The following is a 19,183-nucleotide window of genomic DNA, read 5'->3' on the forward strand; positions in this document are numbered from 1 at the left end:
GTGTGTGTTAAAATTCCTGATGAATCCCTGGTTTCAGCAATAACGATAATTTATACAGTACTTCCTATGTGGAAGACACAGTTCTAAGTGCTTTGGATGTATTAATCATTTAATTACAAACTCGATTGCAAGAATTAACAATAAAAAGCAGGAAGGCAAAGACAATGCTCGGTCTTGCCAGTCAAAAACCATTACCGGTAACCAGCAGTAAAAAAGAGAAGCTCAGAGGCACTGAAATTGCAACCGGCTCCTTTAATTCTCCATAGCGGATGGGTGGGGCCAGGCCCACCCACATTAAAGAGGCTGAGGCTCCCAGCGCCCTACCCCGCCGGAGGCGCGGAGCCTGAGCCAAGGCCACGTGACGATGACAGACGGCACTCTGGCTTTCCTGGAGCAGTCTCTATGGTATTCTTCCCAGCCCACTCGTCCCTTTGGTAGCGGCAGTCACGTGACAGACTCCGGGTTTACGGCAGATGCCCACGTGATCCTGGCCTGCAGTCGGGTGGCTGCGGTGAGATACCTGGATTCCTGAAGGGCGGGTGGTTAGGTCGTAACTTCTGCCCCTGCCGGCCGACTCTCCGAGCGGCCGGGCTCGGAAGCCACGAGCCAGCTGAGGCGTTCACCGCTTAGTGCCTACGGCACGGGTCAGCTCTTTCTGCCACCTCCGCCTTCGCGGTCCTCACCTCTTTGCGGGTGAAGTTACCTTTGGGTTTCCAGACCTTGGGGCCTGAGGCCCAAACTCGGGACGAACCTCTAACCCACCTCTCTTTTCCTGTCATTCTCCAACTCTTACTTTGTACCACGGAATCACTTGGCCTTAGAGCTAGCCAGCTCGGCCGTGCCTTGAGGCCAGGTTCGGGAGATAAAGGTAACCGTGGGGAAAGCGGCCCCCCAGTGGACAAAGGCGGAGGCAAGAATAGAGCAGGCCTGAGGGCCATAGGCGATGAGAATAGGCGGTTGAGGGGTGAAAAAGAAAACAAACAAACAACAAACCCTGAAGAGTACTGAAGATTTAGAAGGGACTGGAAAGGACTTGTTGCGCAATGGAAGAATCTGACTCTGAGAAAACGATGGAGAAAGAAAATCTGGGGCCGAGAATGGATCCACCACTAGGGGAACCGGAAGGATCGCTTGGGTGGGTGAAGGGTATTATGTCAAACCTGGAAGTGGGGGTGTTCAAATTGAAAAGAGTATTGTGAATTAGAACACTTCTCCCCACCCCACCCCATGATAAATTGCTTTGATTTACCATTAATATTGATTGGTATTATGCTTTGGACGACAGGATAAACTGGAAAGCGAATTGGTGCTAACTGAGCCGAAACAACCCTTGGGAAGGGGCTGATAGTCCTGGTGGTGGTGCTGGGGGAGTGTTCTAATTAAAGCAGTTCTGAGTTGCTTTGAATTATAAGCAAAGGAGATTTGCTGTCACCAGGTTGGGGATGGAAAGACTAGAAAGAAGATTTGCATTTCCAGGTCAGAGCTTGAGGGTGCTTTCTGTGCCAATTTGTACCTGAATTTGAGACTTACATCTACTTTGTGCCTGTGATGAGTGAAATAGGGCTTGGAAGGACAGCTGAAGGACTAAAAAGATACTTCCAGATTTTAAAATTAAGAGGCTGAATGTTTTTTATAAATAGAAGGTATTCAATACTCAGTCCTCAAGTAGAAGATATCAATATATTCTATTTTTTTAGAAATAGAAGATATTGTTTGATTAAAGCAGCTGTGTTGCTTTGATTAAGATGATGAAAAATTGAATCTTGAATTTTAATGGCTCATTTGTATTCCTAAATAAATCTTCCTAGGAGTTCTCTCTTGAACTGCTAATTAGGAGATAGAGAGCACACACACAGTTTTATAATTTAGGAAAATGGGGCCTCTATTCATCTGAGGTCTCACACACACAGCTGTACTCAGCCGTTGTACTAAACATGCTGTTTTGTACCTCCATGTTTATTTATACTTCATTAATTTCAATTTCTAAGGGAATTGGATCATGGAAACTGTTTTTTGGTTTATATCTGCAGGTGGGTGCTACCAAATACAGCCATGAAGAAAAAGGTAAGACGTGTTAGATATGTCAAAACCGTGAAGGTAAAGGTAAGAAGTTGATATTCAGGAACTTTGTGACATATATACACCATCTTTTCTGGACTATTGCAGGAGCCTTCTATGTGGTCTGTCTGACTCTCTTCTCCTTGTATGCTATCAGATTTAATTTTTCTAATATGAAAATCTGACTGAGTCATCTACATACTTAAGAACCTTTAGTAACTTCTTTAAGCCCATAGAATAAAATCCAAATGATTTCATGGCCCTTTAAAATCTGTTCCTGACCAAACCCTCTGCCACACTTATGCACCCTATCACAGCTGTACAGAATTTATTGTTCTCCAGATTTACAAATTAATTTGCACTTTGTGTAAGCCATATACCACACACCATACAGGCCTCTGCACATTTATTTTTAACCTAACTCAAATGTTACCACTATAAGGTCTTATTGAGTTCTTCAGATGGAACTGGACACACCTTCCTTTGTGCTGTCATAGTACTGTGCCCTACGTTGGGGTTTAGGCAGAATTGCTAAGAGTGCAGCTCAAGCTAATTTCTTAACCTTTTGGGGCTTCAGTTTCCTCATTGTAAAATGGTAGTAATAATATTAACTGTATCATAAGATTGTTGTGACGTTTAAATTAGTAAATGCCTGTAGAACACTTAGATCAGTACCTAACATGATTAGCCTTGGTAAGTCTTTCATAGGCAGTTGAAAGAGGTACATTGTATAAATTAATAACTGAAGGAAATGTACCATATTTAGCCTTAGCTTCATCTAATAATTCAGTTCTGTAACTACAGTTTGCTAAGGGAATGTTCTTGATGAGCCTGTCTGAAGTTGCTTTCATTGAGAATGCCTAAAAATACAGAAATTTCTACATGATTAAGAACAAAAATTAGCTTGATTTAATCATTCTACATTGTATACATATATCAAAACATTGCATTGTACCTCCTAAATATAAAGAGTTATTGTTTTTCAGTTAAAATTTTAAAGTAGAAAAGCAAACTTTTTGTAGCAACTTTAGACTGGCTCAGCAGTGACATTTCCTTAGTGAGATAGTTATATAGCTAAATTTTTAGATTAAATCAAGTCTGAGTGTAGTATATTTTAATCAATACTCCTTATATTAGTTATTAGAAATTTGTATAAATTATCTTGGGATTGAAGGTAGAACATAGGTTCCCTTTATTTGAAAAGCAAGGTAAGGCTGGGCACGGTGGCTCATGCCTGTAATCCCAGCACTGTGGGAGGATGAGGCAGTTGCATCTCTTGAGGCCAGGAGTTCAAGATCAGCTTGGCCAACATGGCAAAACCCTGTCTATACTAAATATACAAAAAAAAAAAATAGCCAGACATGATGGTGCATGCCTATAATCCCAGGCATGGGATGGCTGAGGTGGGGGGCTCAGATGGGGTGGCTGAGGCATGAGAATCACTTGAACCCGGGAGGCGGAGGTTGCAGTGAGCTGAGATCATGCCACAGCCCTCCAGCCTGGATGATAGAGTGAGACTTGGTCTCGAAAAAAATAAAATAAGAAAGAAAGAAAAGGAAAGCAAGGTAATTGGAACTATATTTCATAAATTCTAGATTTGAAAGGACTCTCAAAAGTCACTTTACTAAATTCCCTTTTAGTACGAGAGTATACAACATCATTGACAAGTGCTCTCTGTGTGAGATGCTGACATTGACAGGAAGGCTGCTTCCTGTCATGAAGCATGAAGGTAGACCTTCATGAGGCTACCCTTTCCCTTGGACAGTTCTCACTGTCAGATACTCTCTTGCTTTCTATATTTGTTTTGATAACTTGCTTGTTCTTTTGATGTACATACTTTGAGCATCTGTTGTATGTTAGGCACTGGAGGTATGAGGGGACTCTCTCTCCCCTTCCAGAGCTCAGAGTCTTCTGAGAGAGAAGGACAGACCCCCCCAAAATAAGTAACTGCAATGCATTATAGTCTTTGCAATGAAATAACAGTGCCATGGGAGGACAGAGGTAAGACACTTAAGTCAGCCTAGAGCATTAGACTCAGAATATCTTCTTGCAAAAATGATTACTGAACCAAGTCTTGAAGGATAACTGCAATTTAGCTGAAGGAAGAAAAGAGAATGGATAGTTTACTGGCAGAGAGTACTACATGAAACAATGGCACAGATGCAGGACCTCCCAGAGGGCTGGGAGCAATCAGAGGGACTACCAGCAGTTCAATTAAGTGTGGCTGTAAGCTAAAAGTTTCAGGCCAGGTGGGACAGGAGATGAGGGATGAGAAGTAAATAGACTAGATCAAGGAGGGTCTTATATGTAGTCTAAGGACTTCATCCTGCAGGCCATGGAAAGCTTTTGAAAAGAAAAAGGAGGGACAGTAATAAATGGAATAAGAGCATAGAGGGAAGTGGAAGGGATGAGATCAAAGGCAGAGGTGAAAAGATTGACCTTGAGCAGAAGGAAGAAGAACTTTCAGTTATATTGCAATCTTCTGCTAGGTAATTCGGTTAACAAACATTGGGTTATGATAGAACAGGGTTTAGTTTCCTCTAAACGTGGTATTTTTCTAACCTGTTTCTGAACATATTAACCGTGCATCTTAATAGCATAAATTCAGTGTAATTCTGTCACCTAAAGGATGTGTGTCCTGTGACAGGTAAGTGCCTGGCTTCTGGAATTCTAAGTATCTCTGCATTCACCCTTGGTTGGGAAGAGTTTAGTTAGTTGTGAGTATCCGCACCAGGTTGTTGGTACTGTCAGTTCAGGAAAATATCAAATCCAGGAGAGGAATAGATCCCTTTAGACTTGATTTGCTCTAGATTACTAACTTTTCCTTTCCTTTTCCCTACTTTGTCCTTAGGTGCTGTTGATGGGTAAAAGTGGGTCTGGTAAGACCAGCATGAGGTCTATTATCTTTGCAAATTATATTGCCAGAGACACACGTCGCCTTGGCGCAACAAGTAAGATGTTTTATCTTATTGTAAAGTCAGGTGATCTTAACTATTAATAATCTGCATAACACACTTGGTTGCAGTACCTTGGGGATGCAGAGAGGTTGGGGGATTTGTTATGGAGCATGTTTACCCTTTTTGCATTCGTTTTCAAAGAGTTGTGGCCTAATTCCAGTTACTGCTGCTTGCTGTCTTGGGAGAGGTTCTTTTCTTTCTAGGTTGTTTATGAAGTGGATTGCCCTTGTCCAACTTTTTGTTTATCCTGCTATTTCTTAAACAAGCATTGTTTGTTTGTCTTGTAGGGAGAGTGTTTTTAACTCTTATACAAAGGGAAATCCATAGATATTAACAAGCATAACAGTAAAATATCCTAAGATTTTTTAAAGCAATAGTTACACCTTGTCTTCGTTAAAAGGTAAATTACGGTGGTGGGAAGGAAAGAAGTTAACTTGATCTGTACTCTGCTACTTCTTTGCTGGATACACATAGATGATCTCATTAGAGTTTTGGTTCTGACTTCGGGAATATGTTGTTGCCTTTTATAGTTTGAGTGTTAGTATGTACTAATTGGGCTGCCATGGACAGTGAATGTAGGATCCTGGGAGAGCCCTTCTGTCTCTGGGTTGTACTGCCATTTCATTCTGCAGCACTCAAGCATTTCTGGATTCTGCTTGGTCCTTGATTTTTTAGGGAAAGGCCACCCGCTACTCTATACAGTTCCTGAAGTTTCAAAAACAACATTTTAAAAACACAGTATGTTTCAGACCCTAGGAAATAAAGGAGAAGGAAACCTCATTTCTGTTCTTATGGTGCTTGGAGTGTAAGTGTAGACTCTCATAATTGGGGCAGCTTTGTTGACTAGAAAGCTGTTTCTTGAATGTATATATATGTATTTTTTGAGATGGAGTCTTGCACTCTGTTGCCCATTTTGGAGTGCAGTGGTGCAGTCTTATCTCCTGGGTTCAAGTGATTCTTGTGCCTCAGCCTCACGAGTAGCTGGAATTACAGGCACCCACAATGACGCCCAGCTAATTTTTGTGTTTTTACCAGAGACGAGGTTTCACCATGTTGGCCAGGCTGATCTCTAACTCCTGACCTCAAGTGATCGGCCCGCCTCAGCTTCTCAAAGTGCTGGGATTACAGGTGTGAGCCACCGTGCCTGGCCTATTTCTTTTTTTTTTTTTTTTTTTTCTGTTAGCTTGTTCTCTTTCTGTTCTCTTAAGCCTCTACAAATATTTGAGGATAGTCAATGTCTCAGTTTTTCCTAGCCATCTCTTGCCTCACAAATCTTTTTTTTTTTTCTTTTTGGAGATGGAGTCTTGCTCTGTCATCCAGGCTGGAGTGCAGTGGCATGATCTCAGCTTACTGCAGCCTCCACCTCCTGGTTCAAGGCATTCTCCTGCCTCAGCCTGCCAAGTAGCTGGGACTACAGGTGTGTACCGCCACATCCAGCTAATTTTTTTTTATTTTTAGTAGAGATGGAGTTTTACCATGTTGGCCAAGCTGGTCTCGAACTCCTGACCTCAGGTGATCTGCCTGCCTCGGCCTCCCAAAGTACTGGGACTACAGGTATGAGCCACCATGCCCGGCCATCTTGCCTCACAAATCATGTCTTCCTTAAGTTAAAAATGTCCAGCTCTTCCATCTGTTTCTCATTTGACATATTTTGAAACATTTTTGGGGACTTGTTCAAACTTGTTTACATTTTTCTTATGGTACTGAGAGTTAGATGCAGGTGGAGTCTGATCAGGGCAGAGTGGGCCTATCACATCTCTTATTCTGGACATTACATTGCTGTTAGCACAGTCTAACATGTATCCTCCTTTTTTGGAGTAACTTTCGTTATGAGGAGTCTTACTAAAAAACTCTTTCAAATATGTTCAAATTCCCTTTCAGATATGTTGTTATTAAAACACATACCCTTCTGGCTCTTGTGCAGTTAATATTTTGAACCAAAGAATAAATGCTTACTTCTATTAAATCATTTAGTTTTGTTTGTTTTAGCCCATGATATGTTCCTGTACCCTTTGTTTGTTAACTGTGAAATCCAGAACAAGTCCAATCCCTTTTTCCTCATCCATAAAAAAAGGGATTGGATCCTATTTTCATTTTAGCTACTTATTCTCTTATCTGATATATTAGCTATCTTTTCTAACTCTAATATCTGATACGTTAGCTATCTTTCCTAACTCCATGAAGTTTGTACATTTGATGAATATCTCATCTAGTTTTCATCTAAGTCATTGATCAAAAGTTTTGGTCAGGATAGTGTCCCATGGCCTGTCATGCCTCTATAATTGACATCTGTAGCTCTGGCCTCTGGAAAGTCCACCTGTCCAAACTTCTCTCTGCTTGATTTGATAGATTAAAACTTTTTTTTCTTTCAAGTTAAATATCTGGGCTTAGTTACCCTTATGGTTTCAGTAGATTAGAGGAAGCTAATGGTTATTGAACAACTGTTATTTGTCAGGCTTTTGTGTACTGTTTTATTTACTTTAGTTCTCATATTAACTTCATTTTTATAGAGAATAAAGAAGGAGGTACAACTTAGAAGTTAATATTACTGAGCTAGGAAGTATCAGAGCTGGAATGTCAATCTATGCTCTTCCTTTATTCCTTATGCCACATTCTATCTAGCTTACCCTCTGCTAACAATTCCTGGCAGACTTATTTTTATTTCTGTTTTAAATTCTGCACACTTTGTTGAAGCACCTTTTTCTAGTCCAATTGCTGTTGCTGTTTTTATATAGCTGATCAGAGTTGACTTATTACCCTGAATCCAGAGAACAGTCTTGCAACCAACATTTCAGAGCTATTCAAACTGCTTGAAATAGTTTTGACATAACCTGGCAGCCTTATTGTGAACAGAATTTTGCAAATTGTATGAACCCTATACATTAAGGCAAACCATTTATTCAACAAGTACTTTTCTGGAACTTTTTATGTAGCAGGCACAGAGAACGGGACAGAGCTCTTGCCCTTAAGAATATCTCAAGCAGGACCTTTATTACTAATACTTTGTTAGTAATCACTGTATCTCCTTACAGGTAGTGAAAGTATACTTTAAAATATTATGTTGGTCTTAAGGCTTTAGAATATCATCATTAGCTAGTTTGTCATTGCTAAAGAAATACCTACATTCTATTGCTGAACTTATAGACAAGTTCAAAATACATATATAGTGCATTGCTTTTTACTTGATAGTCCTCTTTATGTAGTTGCTGATTTTCTTTAAAAGTAGTAAGAGTACTTTTAAAATATTGCATTGATTTTAATGTTTTAGTGTTTTTCTGGTTTCTCATTGCTGAAAATAGTCCAGTTTTATTTTGTTAAACTTAGAGCCTACTGTGTTTTGAAATTTGAAGTAAGAATACATGATGGTGATATTATTAATTTATTAGGGGGCTGCTAAAATGTATTTGTTGGAACAGTAAACTTGTCAATAAAAATGATTATGAAGTATTTTAGTCTCAAACACTGTTGACGGCTCCAAGATTTCCTACCTTCTCAAAATTCTCTGTTCCCTTGGCTTTTATTTAATGCTCTATTACCCTGGTTTTCTTCCATTATCTTTAACCATCCCATCCCTCTTTAAAAAAAATCTTTATCATAGTATTTTCTTCTTTCTGCCCCGTAAGTGTGTGTCATTCCCCAAAGCTCTGTTCTTGGTTCTTTTTAGTTGTTCTTGTGATAATAGGGTAGGAAGACTAGGAGAGCTAGAGAGCAATATATGGAAGACATGAGACTAAAGAGGGAAGCAGGAAGTGGGTGGTTAGATCATAAAATGTCTTGTAAGCCAAGTTAGTAGGAACTGAGGGTAGAGAGAGTTTTAAACAGAAGAGTGATATTTTACAGGTCCCAGGGATTAGGGAAAATGTTAAAAAAAAAAAAAAAAGAAAAGCAACATGAGCAGATTTATATTTTATTATTTTTAATTTTCAGTTTTAATTACAAAAGTAGTACTTGTGAAAAATTCAAACATTACAGATGTGTAAAAAGCCTCTTTTCTCCCTCACTCTCAGGCCTGCTTCCTAGGGACAACCACAATTAGTAGTTTTGAGGTTATTCTTCTGGCCCTTTCTTTTCTGGGTGTATACAATCGGAGAGACATGGTTTTTTTCTGTTTAAAGAAGAATAAAAATCTGCATTTTGGAGAGAGATCACTCTATCTGTAATATGGAGGATAGATTGGAGGGAGGCAAGGCTAGAAACAGGTTGGTAAGTTAGGAAACTATTTTAATAGACCAGGTGAGAGATGATGGGGGCTTGATTTGGGCTAGGGTGATGATAGTGGATATGGTGAGAAGCAGATAGATTTGAGATCTATTTAAGAGATAGAGTCAGCCGGACTTCCTGGTAGATTTGGGGAGAATGATGAGGAAAAAAGTGGACTGAAGGATGAAACTGAGGTTTTGGCTTAGGCAACTGGTTGAATTCACTAAGATAGAGAAGACTGAAAGAGGAATAGATTTTGTAGGAAGAAAGGGGAAATGATGAGTTACATATACTTGGATACATTGAGTTTGGGATACTTGTTCATTCAAATGGAGATTTGTAATATATGTCAGAAAGGTAGGAGAGAAATCTGTCCTAGAGATACCTGTTTCTGAGTTGTCAGTGTCCAAATGGCAAATAAAATAATAAGAATAGATTAGCTTGCCTTGGGGAAGGTGGCCAAGGATGGAGTCCTGAAGAACTCCAACATTTAAGGGACAGAAAGAAGAATAGGAATTGTAAGGGAGGATCTGCCAGAGAAGTTGTAGGTATGATATCAGAGACCAAGAGAAGAGAATTTTTTGAGAAGAGAGTAGTCAACAGTGTCATGCTGCAGAAAGTAAGACAAGGACTAAAAAGTCCACTGCATTTGGTTATGGGGCCATTGGTCACTTGATGAGAATAATTTCTATGATATGGGAGTAGAAACCTGATTTCTATCCCATGTGCCCCATGTCTAAACAGTCACTGACTCCTGTCACTTCTTTTGTTATTGTCTTTCCCTTTCTCAGTAGCACTTCTTTCCATTTTTTTTTAGTACTAGACCGTATACATAGTCTTCAAATTAATAGCAGTTTGAGCACCTACTCTCTCGTAGACTCTGTTGGAAATACAAAGACATGTAAGATATGATTCCTTTTCCAAGGAGGGGGAAGTAAAGGGGAGAAGGGAAGTAGTTTGAGCACCTACTACATGCCAGGCACTTTATGTATGATAATTCATTGAATCCTCATAGTAATCCTGTGAGGTCAGTGCTATGCCCCGCCCCCCCCCCTTTTTTTTTAATAGAAGAGGAAACTAATACTCAGAGCTTAAGTGACTTGCCCAAGGTCACACAGAGAGGTAGAGCTGATATTTGAATGAAGATTTGTTCGATTCCAAAGCCTGTGCTTTTTAAAATAATGCTCTGCAGCTTGTGATGTAGTTTATAAGAAGATAAAATTGCACAAAAGTTAGATAGCAGTCAATTTAAGCAACAGCTTTGAGATAGTCATAGGAGAAATATCACTGTGTGATTATCACAAATTGTATAGATAATAATTCCTAGACTTTGATAAATTTTCAGGATAAAATCTTTCATTATTACTCCTTGGGATTTTTAGTGCCTGGCAGAGAGTAGATGCTTAATAAGTGTTTGAATGAATTCAGAGGGAGAGATGATGGTAAGTAGGGGTAGCCAGGCAGGGCTTTTAGAGGAGGTGGGATTTAGGATGGCTTTTGAAAGATGAATGTATTTTGAAAGAAAGATGGGGAGAGCTTTCCAGGCAGATGAACAGAGTAGGTAAAGAATAGAGGGGAGGGAAGTGTAACTCAGAGGTCGCAAACAGGCAGCCTATATCCTAGATAAGGCCTGTAGATGTGTGTTGTTTGGCCCATGTGATGTTTTCTAAAAATGGGAATTAGTTATCAACATGTAAAAGTTTTCATAAAAAGATGGATTTGACACTACTGCTGAAAAACTTAAAGATCTGGTAACCCAGAGCCCCCATTCCTGCATGGCAAATGAACCAGAGCTGAGTAACTGCTGCTCACTCTACTGTCTCATTGGGTAGATGTTTACATTCCATATGTGGCCAACTTTGCTCATATACGGTTACTGGCCTGGCCCCTGTTACCAAGTTTGCGACCCCTGGTGTAAAGTATTTTGGGGGTTGGGGAAGCAGTGGGGTTTGGGAGGACTGTGAATAAACCAAATTGGGCTGGAGTGAAAGGCTTTATTAATGTGGATCATTGGGGAATGTATAGGTAGATTGGAAGCCAAATTGTGAAGGACCTTGAATGCCTCCGCATAGGCATGGAGGAGCCATTGAAAGTGTTTTGAATGGGGAGTGACATGTTCAAAGTAGTGTTAAGAAGATGAGCCTGGCAGTAGCCTGTAGGATGAAGTAAAATTGAGTAAGGCTTTTTGGTGGGGAGGTCAGTTATGGAGCTATTGTAGTAGTGTAGACATGAGATGATAAGGGGCTTCCTTAATGTTTGTGGTGGGTTATAAAATAAGGAATGGATTTGAGAGAGATTACAAAGGATTAGCAATGTGTTGAATGTGGATAGAGGAGTCAAAAGTGGGAAAAAGTTAGGGTCATTAACTGGAAAGGAAATCAATAGCAGGAGTTCATTTGGTTATGTTTTATGTTTGGTTTTTGTTACTGTTTTTTTTTTTTTTTAATTTTTGTGTGTATGTGAGGTTGGTGGGGGCAAGTGGGACAGGGAAGACTGATTATATGGTATATATCTATTACATGTTGAAATTTTAACAGTATTATAATTGGAGATTGTTTCTGCTCTAAGTATTAAACTACTAAAAAGTAAAATGACTTACATGAGAGCCAGTTCTGTAGCCCAGGGTAGTTTAGGTGCCTACCTTGCCACTAAACCACACTACTCAGCTGAAAATCACCTTCTTGTTGTGGCTTTGAGCATTTCACTCCACTTTGGTCCTTCTAAATTTCGTGGGTTAGTGCTTTGCTTATTTTGAATTTCACTTCACCTGCTATAATTACTAGATTTGTCATATTTGTCTTCCAGTTGATGTAGAACATTCTCATGTTCGATTTCTGGGAAACCTGGTATTGAACCTGTGGGATTGTGGTGGGTAAGTACCATCTGCTTACTTGTTTGTGAAGCCAATGTCGGTAATCATGGCATCTAGTATATCAGCATGGCGAATACACCTAGAGTAACTATCATTTGTAATAGATTGGATAGAAATTACTTTAAAATTGACACTTGAGTCAATAAACATCTCTGACTTTTATGAAATTGTGAAAATGCCCTCTGTATGTGACATGTTTAAATAGAGCTAATCCAAGCTCCATCTAGGTATCTGTAGTTTGGGATAGATTATCCCCTTTTGTGGAGGAATAAATTAGGTTTCTGTCTCAGGCAGCCTGACACCAGTGCTGAACTCTTAGCTGTCACACCATACTACTTTGTTCTTAGTTATAATATGTCAATAATTTTCTCCAGGCAGTCTCAATACTGTAGATCAGACACTGAGCACACATTCTCTAGCTAAGTTACCTACTTTTTGAAAGAGTAGGAGTTAGCTCTTCCTCTTATGAGCAAAGTATTCACCACATATTCCATCACAAATGTACACACACTGTGGATGTATGCTGGCTATGGTGCATCTCTGTGCTGAAGGAGCAGTGTGCACTGCACAGTGGATAGCAGCATAGGTTTTGGAGTCAGATTGGGGTTTGTACCTCAGCTCTGTTAGCTGTGTTATCTTGGGTAAATCATTTAAACTCTCTGAGCCACAGTTTCTTCATCTGTACAGTAGTGAAGGCAGTGGTACCAGCTCATAGGGTTGTTTTGATGATTAAGTAAGATAATTTATACAAAGTTGCATAGCAGAGTGCCTCACAAAATACATAGATATTGTTAGCTCAGTATATCTCGCTCTTAGCATAGAGCCAGCCATAGAGTGGGTGCTCAGTGAATATTTGTTGAAAGAATAATGGAGTAGCTAAATACTCTTTAAGAAAATTACTCCATTCCTGCTAGCAGATGGATCACTTAACATCCTAGCACATATCTCCATACAAATCCTTCCTCTTTATCATTGGTTCTAATTTTCTAATCTGTGTTAAGACATTAGTCCCAAGTCCCTTGCTTTTAGGCACTAAGATGTGATGATCTTCATTTTTAGAGATAAGGCAACTGAGGTCCAGGGAGATTATGATTCTGCTGAGTTCACACAGTTAATTAATAGCAAAGTTCAGGACTAGAACCTAGGTTCCTGATTTTTTTCTCCTACTACCGGATGCTACTGTTTTCTGCTGGCCAAGTGGTAATTGAGAACCTCCTGGAAAGCAGCACTTAGCCTAACGAGCAAAGAGCAACATTCTGTTAAAAAGTTACCATTGGAGTAATTTTCATGTAGTTTAGAATATTTGACTATTGAGTTATTCATTCAGCAAATTTTCATTGAGTACTTAACATTCCATTAGAAGCTGGGAAACAATGAAGAAGAGTAACAGACATGGAACTTGCTGTCTAGGGAAGTGAATGGTATTAATGAAAAACTCACAAACAAGTGTAATAACTTGTGGTAAATGTTAGAAGAGGAATGTATTGATATAAGAGCCTATGCTTAGTGGATTGACCTGTCAGGAGGCCATGGGTAGTTTCTGTGAGGAAATATGGATTGAACTGAAATCTAAAGAGACAAGCAGGAGTTAACTAGATGAAGAGGTGGGGGGTAGCATCTGAGACAGAGTGAACAGCATGTGTAAAGGCCACATAGTGGATAAACCATGTGCCACTTGAGGAATTGAGAAAAAGTCAGTGTGTTTAGAACATAAGGAGAGGAGCAGAGAAATGGATCTGGTACAGGAGAATCAATGGGACCTGGTAAGAAACAGAAAAGGGGCTGCACCAAATTGTTGACGTGCTTTGCAAACTTCTTTTGTTGGCTCAAGTTGTTGCTCAAGAGGTGAGAAGGTAAGGCCAGACTTATTTGTTATGATTTGCCCTTTAAATTGAAGCCTTAAGATTATCTTTCACATTGATCAAGCCAGCAAAAATAGGTTATAAGGAGGAGTGATTGAATTGAGGATTTGCTTACTTTATATATTTTTTTTCTATCAGGCAAGACACCTTCATGGAAAATTATTTCACTAGCCAGCGGGACAACATCTTCCGAAATGTGGAGGTTCTGATTTATGTCTTTGATGTGGAGAGCCGCGAACTGGAAAAGGACATGCACTATTACCAATCATGCCTGGAGGCCATTCTGCAGAATTCTCCAGATGCCAAAATATTTTGCTTGGTACACAAAATGGATCTGGTACAGGAGGATCAACGGGACCTGGTAAGAAACAGAAAAAGTGCTGCACCAAATGCTTGACATGCTTTGCACACTTATTTTGTAGAGGTATAGGTAAATTTTTACCATTTTTTCAGGAATAAAAAGTCAGCAGAAGTTTTCAAAGTAAAGTTTTGTCATTTACTTTAACTAAACGCTCTTTTAAACACATTTTCAATAAGGGAAAGATTTATTAGTAAATAATTTTCAGAATTAGGCAAGGAATCTGTCCAAGTGATCTCACTAAGCAGCATTTATTTATTTTTAAAATATATTTGCTGCCCCAGTTTTATTGTCCTTCAAAGCAGGGAGATAGTGTCAAGGTTAAGACCCACTAGGAGTGAGATGAAGAGAGGTTGCTGCTTTCATTAGATTGACTTAGGAAACTGGTATGTACCAGGTCAAGTGCCAACCACAGTGTGTTAGGCACTATGCCAGGTCCCTCATAATTTCACTGATTTACTAGATTTCTCTTTTGTGACATGGGAGTTAGTACACACAAATTTAAACCAGAGAAGGCACAGTAGCGGTGTGATGTCACCAAGATAGTGGAGTAGGAGATAACCAGTCTTCATTCCCCTACAGAAAAACAAATATAGATAGCTATCCACAAACCAAAATAGCCCGGAGAAGGCTCAAAGACCCATTATAGAAAGACATAGTAAAATGGGTAAACTCCTGCTTAGCTGTGAGACTCCAGGATTGGCAAGTCATATAGTCTAGCTTCAATATAGTGTGTCTAGTTTGCTCAATATAAAATAAGAGGATTGGATTTTAAGGTCTATGCTGAAAGAGAAGATCCTCCTGTATTTCTAAGGGTATAAAACTAAGGAAAGCAGTTTTAGGATATGCTGGTCATATAGAGGAATACAGTTTCTCTTTGAGTTGGAGTATAAGAATCTAAGGAAATCCTTTAATGAAAGAATTTTTTGTAATTGCTGTGGTAAGGAATACTTTTTTATATGACTAGTTACAGGATTGCCTCCACTGTTCTAGTGTTTTGGTATTTATAGGTTAGCTTATAGGCTTTCAAAAACCATTTGAAGGGTTCCATATTTGACTCAGAAAACTGCTTTTGATTATTTAGTAGTCTTTTTAGCTCTTTCTCCCTCAACTTCTGTCATGAAGTATTAATTACTATTTAATACCTAATAATTAATATGGTTTTACTTCAGCAGAAAATCATGTATGTAGCTTGGGTCTTGAGTTTTTGAGGGCCTTGTTATTGCTCTTGCTGTTTTATTCTCATTTCCTTTAAAAATCACTTTATTTCCTAGCCAAAATTGCAGTAGAAAAACTTACAGCATTCCAATAAATGAGCTCCTTTAAACATTTAGAAGTGTTTTATTCACTTGTAATTTTCTGTTTTTTTAGTATTTTTATTTATTTTATTATTTCAGTAACTTTATGGTTATATGTGGTTTTTGGTTACATGGATGAATTTTACTATGGTCACGTCTGGGCTTTTAGTGCATTCATCACTTGAATAGTGTACATTATACCCAATAGGTAATTTTTCTTCCCTCACCCCCCACAACCTCCCCGTTTCTGTGTCTCCGGTGTCCATTATACCACTCTGTATGCTTTTGTGTACCCATAGCTTAGCTCCTACTTACAAGCGAGAATGTGCAGTATTTGGTTTTCCATTCCGGAGTTATAAACAAGATAGTTTGACTTCCTTTTTTCAGTTTGGATCCCCTTTATTTCTTTCTCTTGCCTGATTGCTCTGGCTAGGACTTCTAGTACTATGTTGAATAGAAGTTGTGAAAGTGGATATAATTGTCTTTTTCCAGTTCTTAGGGGGAATGCTTTAAACTTATCTCCATTCGTTTTGATGTTGGCTGTGGGTTTCTCATAAAAGGCTCTTACTATTTTGAGGTATGTTTCTTCTGTGCCTAGTTTGTTGGAGGTTTTTTATCATAAAGTGATGCTGAGTTTTATTGAATGCTTTTTCTGCATCTATTAAGATGATCATATGGTTTTTGTTTCTAATTCTGTTTATATAGCGAATCACATTTATTGACTTGTGTATATTGAACCACGCTTGCATCCCTGGGATGAAACCCACTTGGTCTTGTTGAATGATCTCTTTGATGTGCTGGTAGATTAGGTTTGCTAATATTTAGTTGAAGATTTTTGCATTTATGTTCATTGAGTATATTGATTTGTAGCTTTCTTTTTTTGTTATGTCCTTTCGTGGCTTTGGTATTAGGATGACACTGGCTTTGTAGAATGAGTTAAGAAGGATTCCCTCATTCTCAATGTTTTGGGACAGTTTCAGTTGGATTGGCATCAGTTCTTTGAATGTCTCATAGAACTTGGCTATGAATCTATCTGGTCCTGGGTTTTTTTTTTTGGTTGGGAAATTTTGGTTTTTTTTTGAGATGGAGTCTCGCTCTGTCGCCCAGGCTGGAGTGCAGTGGTGTGGTCTCGGCTCACTGCAAGCTCTGCCTCCCAGGTTCACGCCATTCTCCTGCCTCAGCCTCCCGAGTAGCTGGGACCACAGGCGCCTGCCACCACGCCCGGCTAATTTTTTGTATTTTTAGTAGAGACGGGGTTTCACCATGTTAGCCAGGATGGTCTGAATCTCCTGACCTCGTGATCTGCCTGCCTCGGCCTCCCAAAGTGCTGGGATTACAGGCTTGAGCCACCGTGCCCGGCCGGGTTTTTTTTTTTATTACTGATTACGTCTCACTGGTTGTTAGTGCTCTGTTCAGGATTTCTATTTTTTTTCCTGATTCAAGCTTGTGTGGTTGTATATTTCCAAGAATTTATCCATTTCCTTTAGATTTTGTACTTTGAGTGCATAGAAGTGTTCATAGGAGTCTTAGTCATCCTTTGTATTTCTGTGTTATCAGTATGATGTTTCCATTTTCATTTCTGATAGAGCTTATTTGAATCTTCTTTTCTTGCTTTATCTAGCTAGTGGTTTATTAATTTAGTTTATCTTTTCAAGGAACCAACTTTTTGTTTCATTGACCATTGTATTTTTTAAATTTATTTTCAATTTTCTTGAGTTCTACTCTAATCTTTGTTATTTCTTATTTCTTTTCTTCTGCTAGCTTTGGGTTTGGCTTGTTCTTGTTTCTCCAGTTCCTTGAGGTGTGATGTTAGGTTGTAAATTTGTGATCTTTTTGTCCTTTTGATGTAGGCATTTAGTGCAATAAACTTTGATCTTAGCACTGCTTTTGCTATATTCCAGAGATTTTGATAACTTGTGTCAGTATTTTCATTCATTTCAAAAAATTTTATAATTTCCATCTTGATTTTATTTTTGACCCAAAGATCATTGAAGAATAGACTATTTAATTTCCATATATTTGTATGGTTTTGAGAATTCCTCTTGGAATTGATTTCTGGTTTTATTCTGCTTTGGGCTGATTCAATACTTGATATGATTTTGATTTTTTAAAATTTATTAAGACTTCTTTTGTGGCCTGGCATATAGTCTGTCTTGAAAAAGTTCCATGTGCTGACAATCAGAATGTATATTCTGCAGTTTTTGGGTAGAATGTTCCGTAAATGTCTGTTAAATCCACTTGTTCTAGAGTCCAGTTTAAGTCCAGTGTTAGTTTGTTGACTTTCCGCCACAATGATCTATCCAGTGCTGTCCATGGGGTGTTGTAGTCCTCCACTATAATTCTATTGCTTTCTATCTCTTTTTCTTAGGTCTAGTAGTTTCTGTTTTTATGAATCTGGGAGCTCTGGAGTTAGGCGTGCATATATTTTGGGTTGTTATATCTTCTTGTTGAATTGATTTCTTTATCATTATATAATGACATTTTTTGTCTTTTTTACTGTTGTTGATTTAAAGTCTGTTTTATCTAAGAATAGTTATTCCCACTTGCTTTTGGTTTCCATTAACATGGAATATTTTTCCTACCCATCTACCTTAAGTCTGTAAGAATCTTTACAAGTTAACTGGGTCTCTTGAAGACAGCAGATATTTGATTTGTGTTTTTTTCCATTCTGTCCATCTGTTATCTTTTAAGTGGCACATTTAGACCATTTACATTCAATGTTAATATTGACATGTGATGTACTGTTGCAGTCATCGTGCTGCTACCTAGTTGCTTGGTTTTCTTCAATGTGTTACAGTTTTATAAGTCCTGTGAATTTTTTGCCTTCAAGTGTTTTTATACTGGTGCATATGACCTTTCATTTAGATATTTAGAACTCCTTTTGCATTTCTTATAGGTCTGGTCTGGTGGAGACAAATTCCATCAGCATTTGCTTGTCTGGGAGAGACTTCATTTCTCTTTCATGTATGAAACTTAGTTTTGATAGATACAGAATTCTTGGCTGACAGTTATTCCGTTTGAGGAGACTAAAGATAGGACTCAATCCCTTTTGGCTTGTAAGGTTTCTGCTGAGAAGTCTGCTGTTAGTCTGATAGGTTTTCCTTTGTAAGATATCCAATGCTTTTGTCTCACTCTTCTTAGAATTCTTTCCTTCATGTTGACTTTAGATAGCCTGATGACTTGGTAATGTCTTTTTTATAATGAATCTCCTAGGAGTTCTTTGAGCTTCTTGTATTTGGATGTCTAAATTTCTAGCAAGACCAGGAAAGTTTTCCTCAAATATTTCCTCAAATGGATTTTCCAAGCTTTTTGCTTTTTCTTCTCCCTCAGGAACACCTGTGATTCTTAGATTTGGATGTTTTATACCTAAACCCATATTTACTGGAGACTTTGTTCATTTCTTTTAATTCCTTTTTTAAAATTTTTATCTGATTGTGTTAATTTGAAAGCCTTGTCTTCAAGCTCTGAAATTCTTGTTCTACTTGGTCCAGTTATTTCTTTATGTTGGTTTCTAACTTTCTCTTGGATATCATTTAGCAACCTAATAATTAACATTTTGAATTCTTTATCTGATATTT

The 19,183-nt window shown here is 38.6% G+C and overlaps 1 protein-coding gene across 3 annotated transcripts in view; it reads left to right on the forward strand.

Moving 5' to 3' along the window:
* Nucleotides 1–293: 293 nt before the first annotated feature.
* The window catches only part of RRAGB (Ras related GTP binding B), a 38,826-nt gene continuing 19,936 nt past the window's right edge, over nt 294–19,183 (forward strand). The window contains exons 1-6 of one of the 3 annotated variants that reach the window (XM_054470935.2): nt 422–511; nt 2,031–2,064; nt 4,910–5,009; nt 10,033–10,116; nt 12,021–12,087; nt 14,088–14,310. In XM_054470935.2, the coding sequence (XP_054326910.1) occupies nt 2,053–2,064; nt 4,910–5,009; nt 10,033–10,116; nt 12,021–12,087; nt 14,088–14,310 (486 nt within the window). In that variant the 5' untranslated portion in view covers nt 422–511; nt 2,031–2,052. Of the gene's footprint in view, nt 1,136–2,030; nt 2,065–4,909; nt 5,010–10,032; nt 10,117–12,020; nt 12,088–14,087; nt 14,311–19,183 lie in introns of all 3 variants that reach the window. The other 2 variants (XM_054470933.2, XM_054470934.2) reach the window with 2 other exon arrangements.

This window comes from Pongo pygmaeus, chromosome X (genome assembly GCF_028885625.2).
Source record: "Pongo pygmaeus isolate AG05252 chromosome X, NHGRI_mPonPyg2-v2.0_pri, whole genome shotgun sequence".
Classification (NCBI taxonomy): domain Eukaryota; kingdom Metazoa; phylum Chordata; class Mammalia; order Primates; family Hominidae; genus Pongo; species Pongo pygmaeus.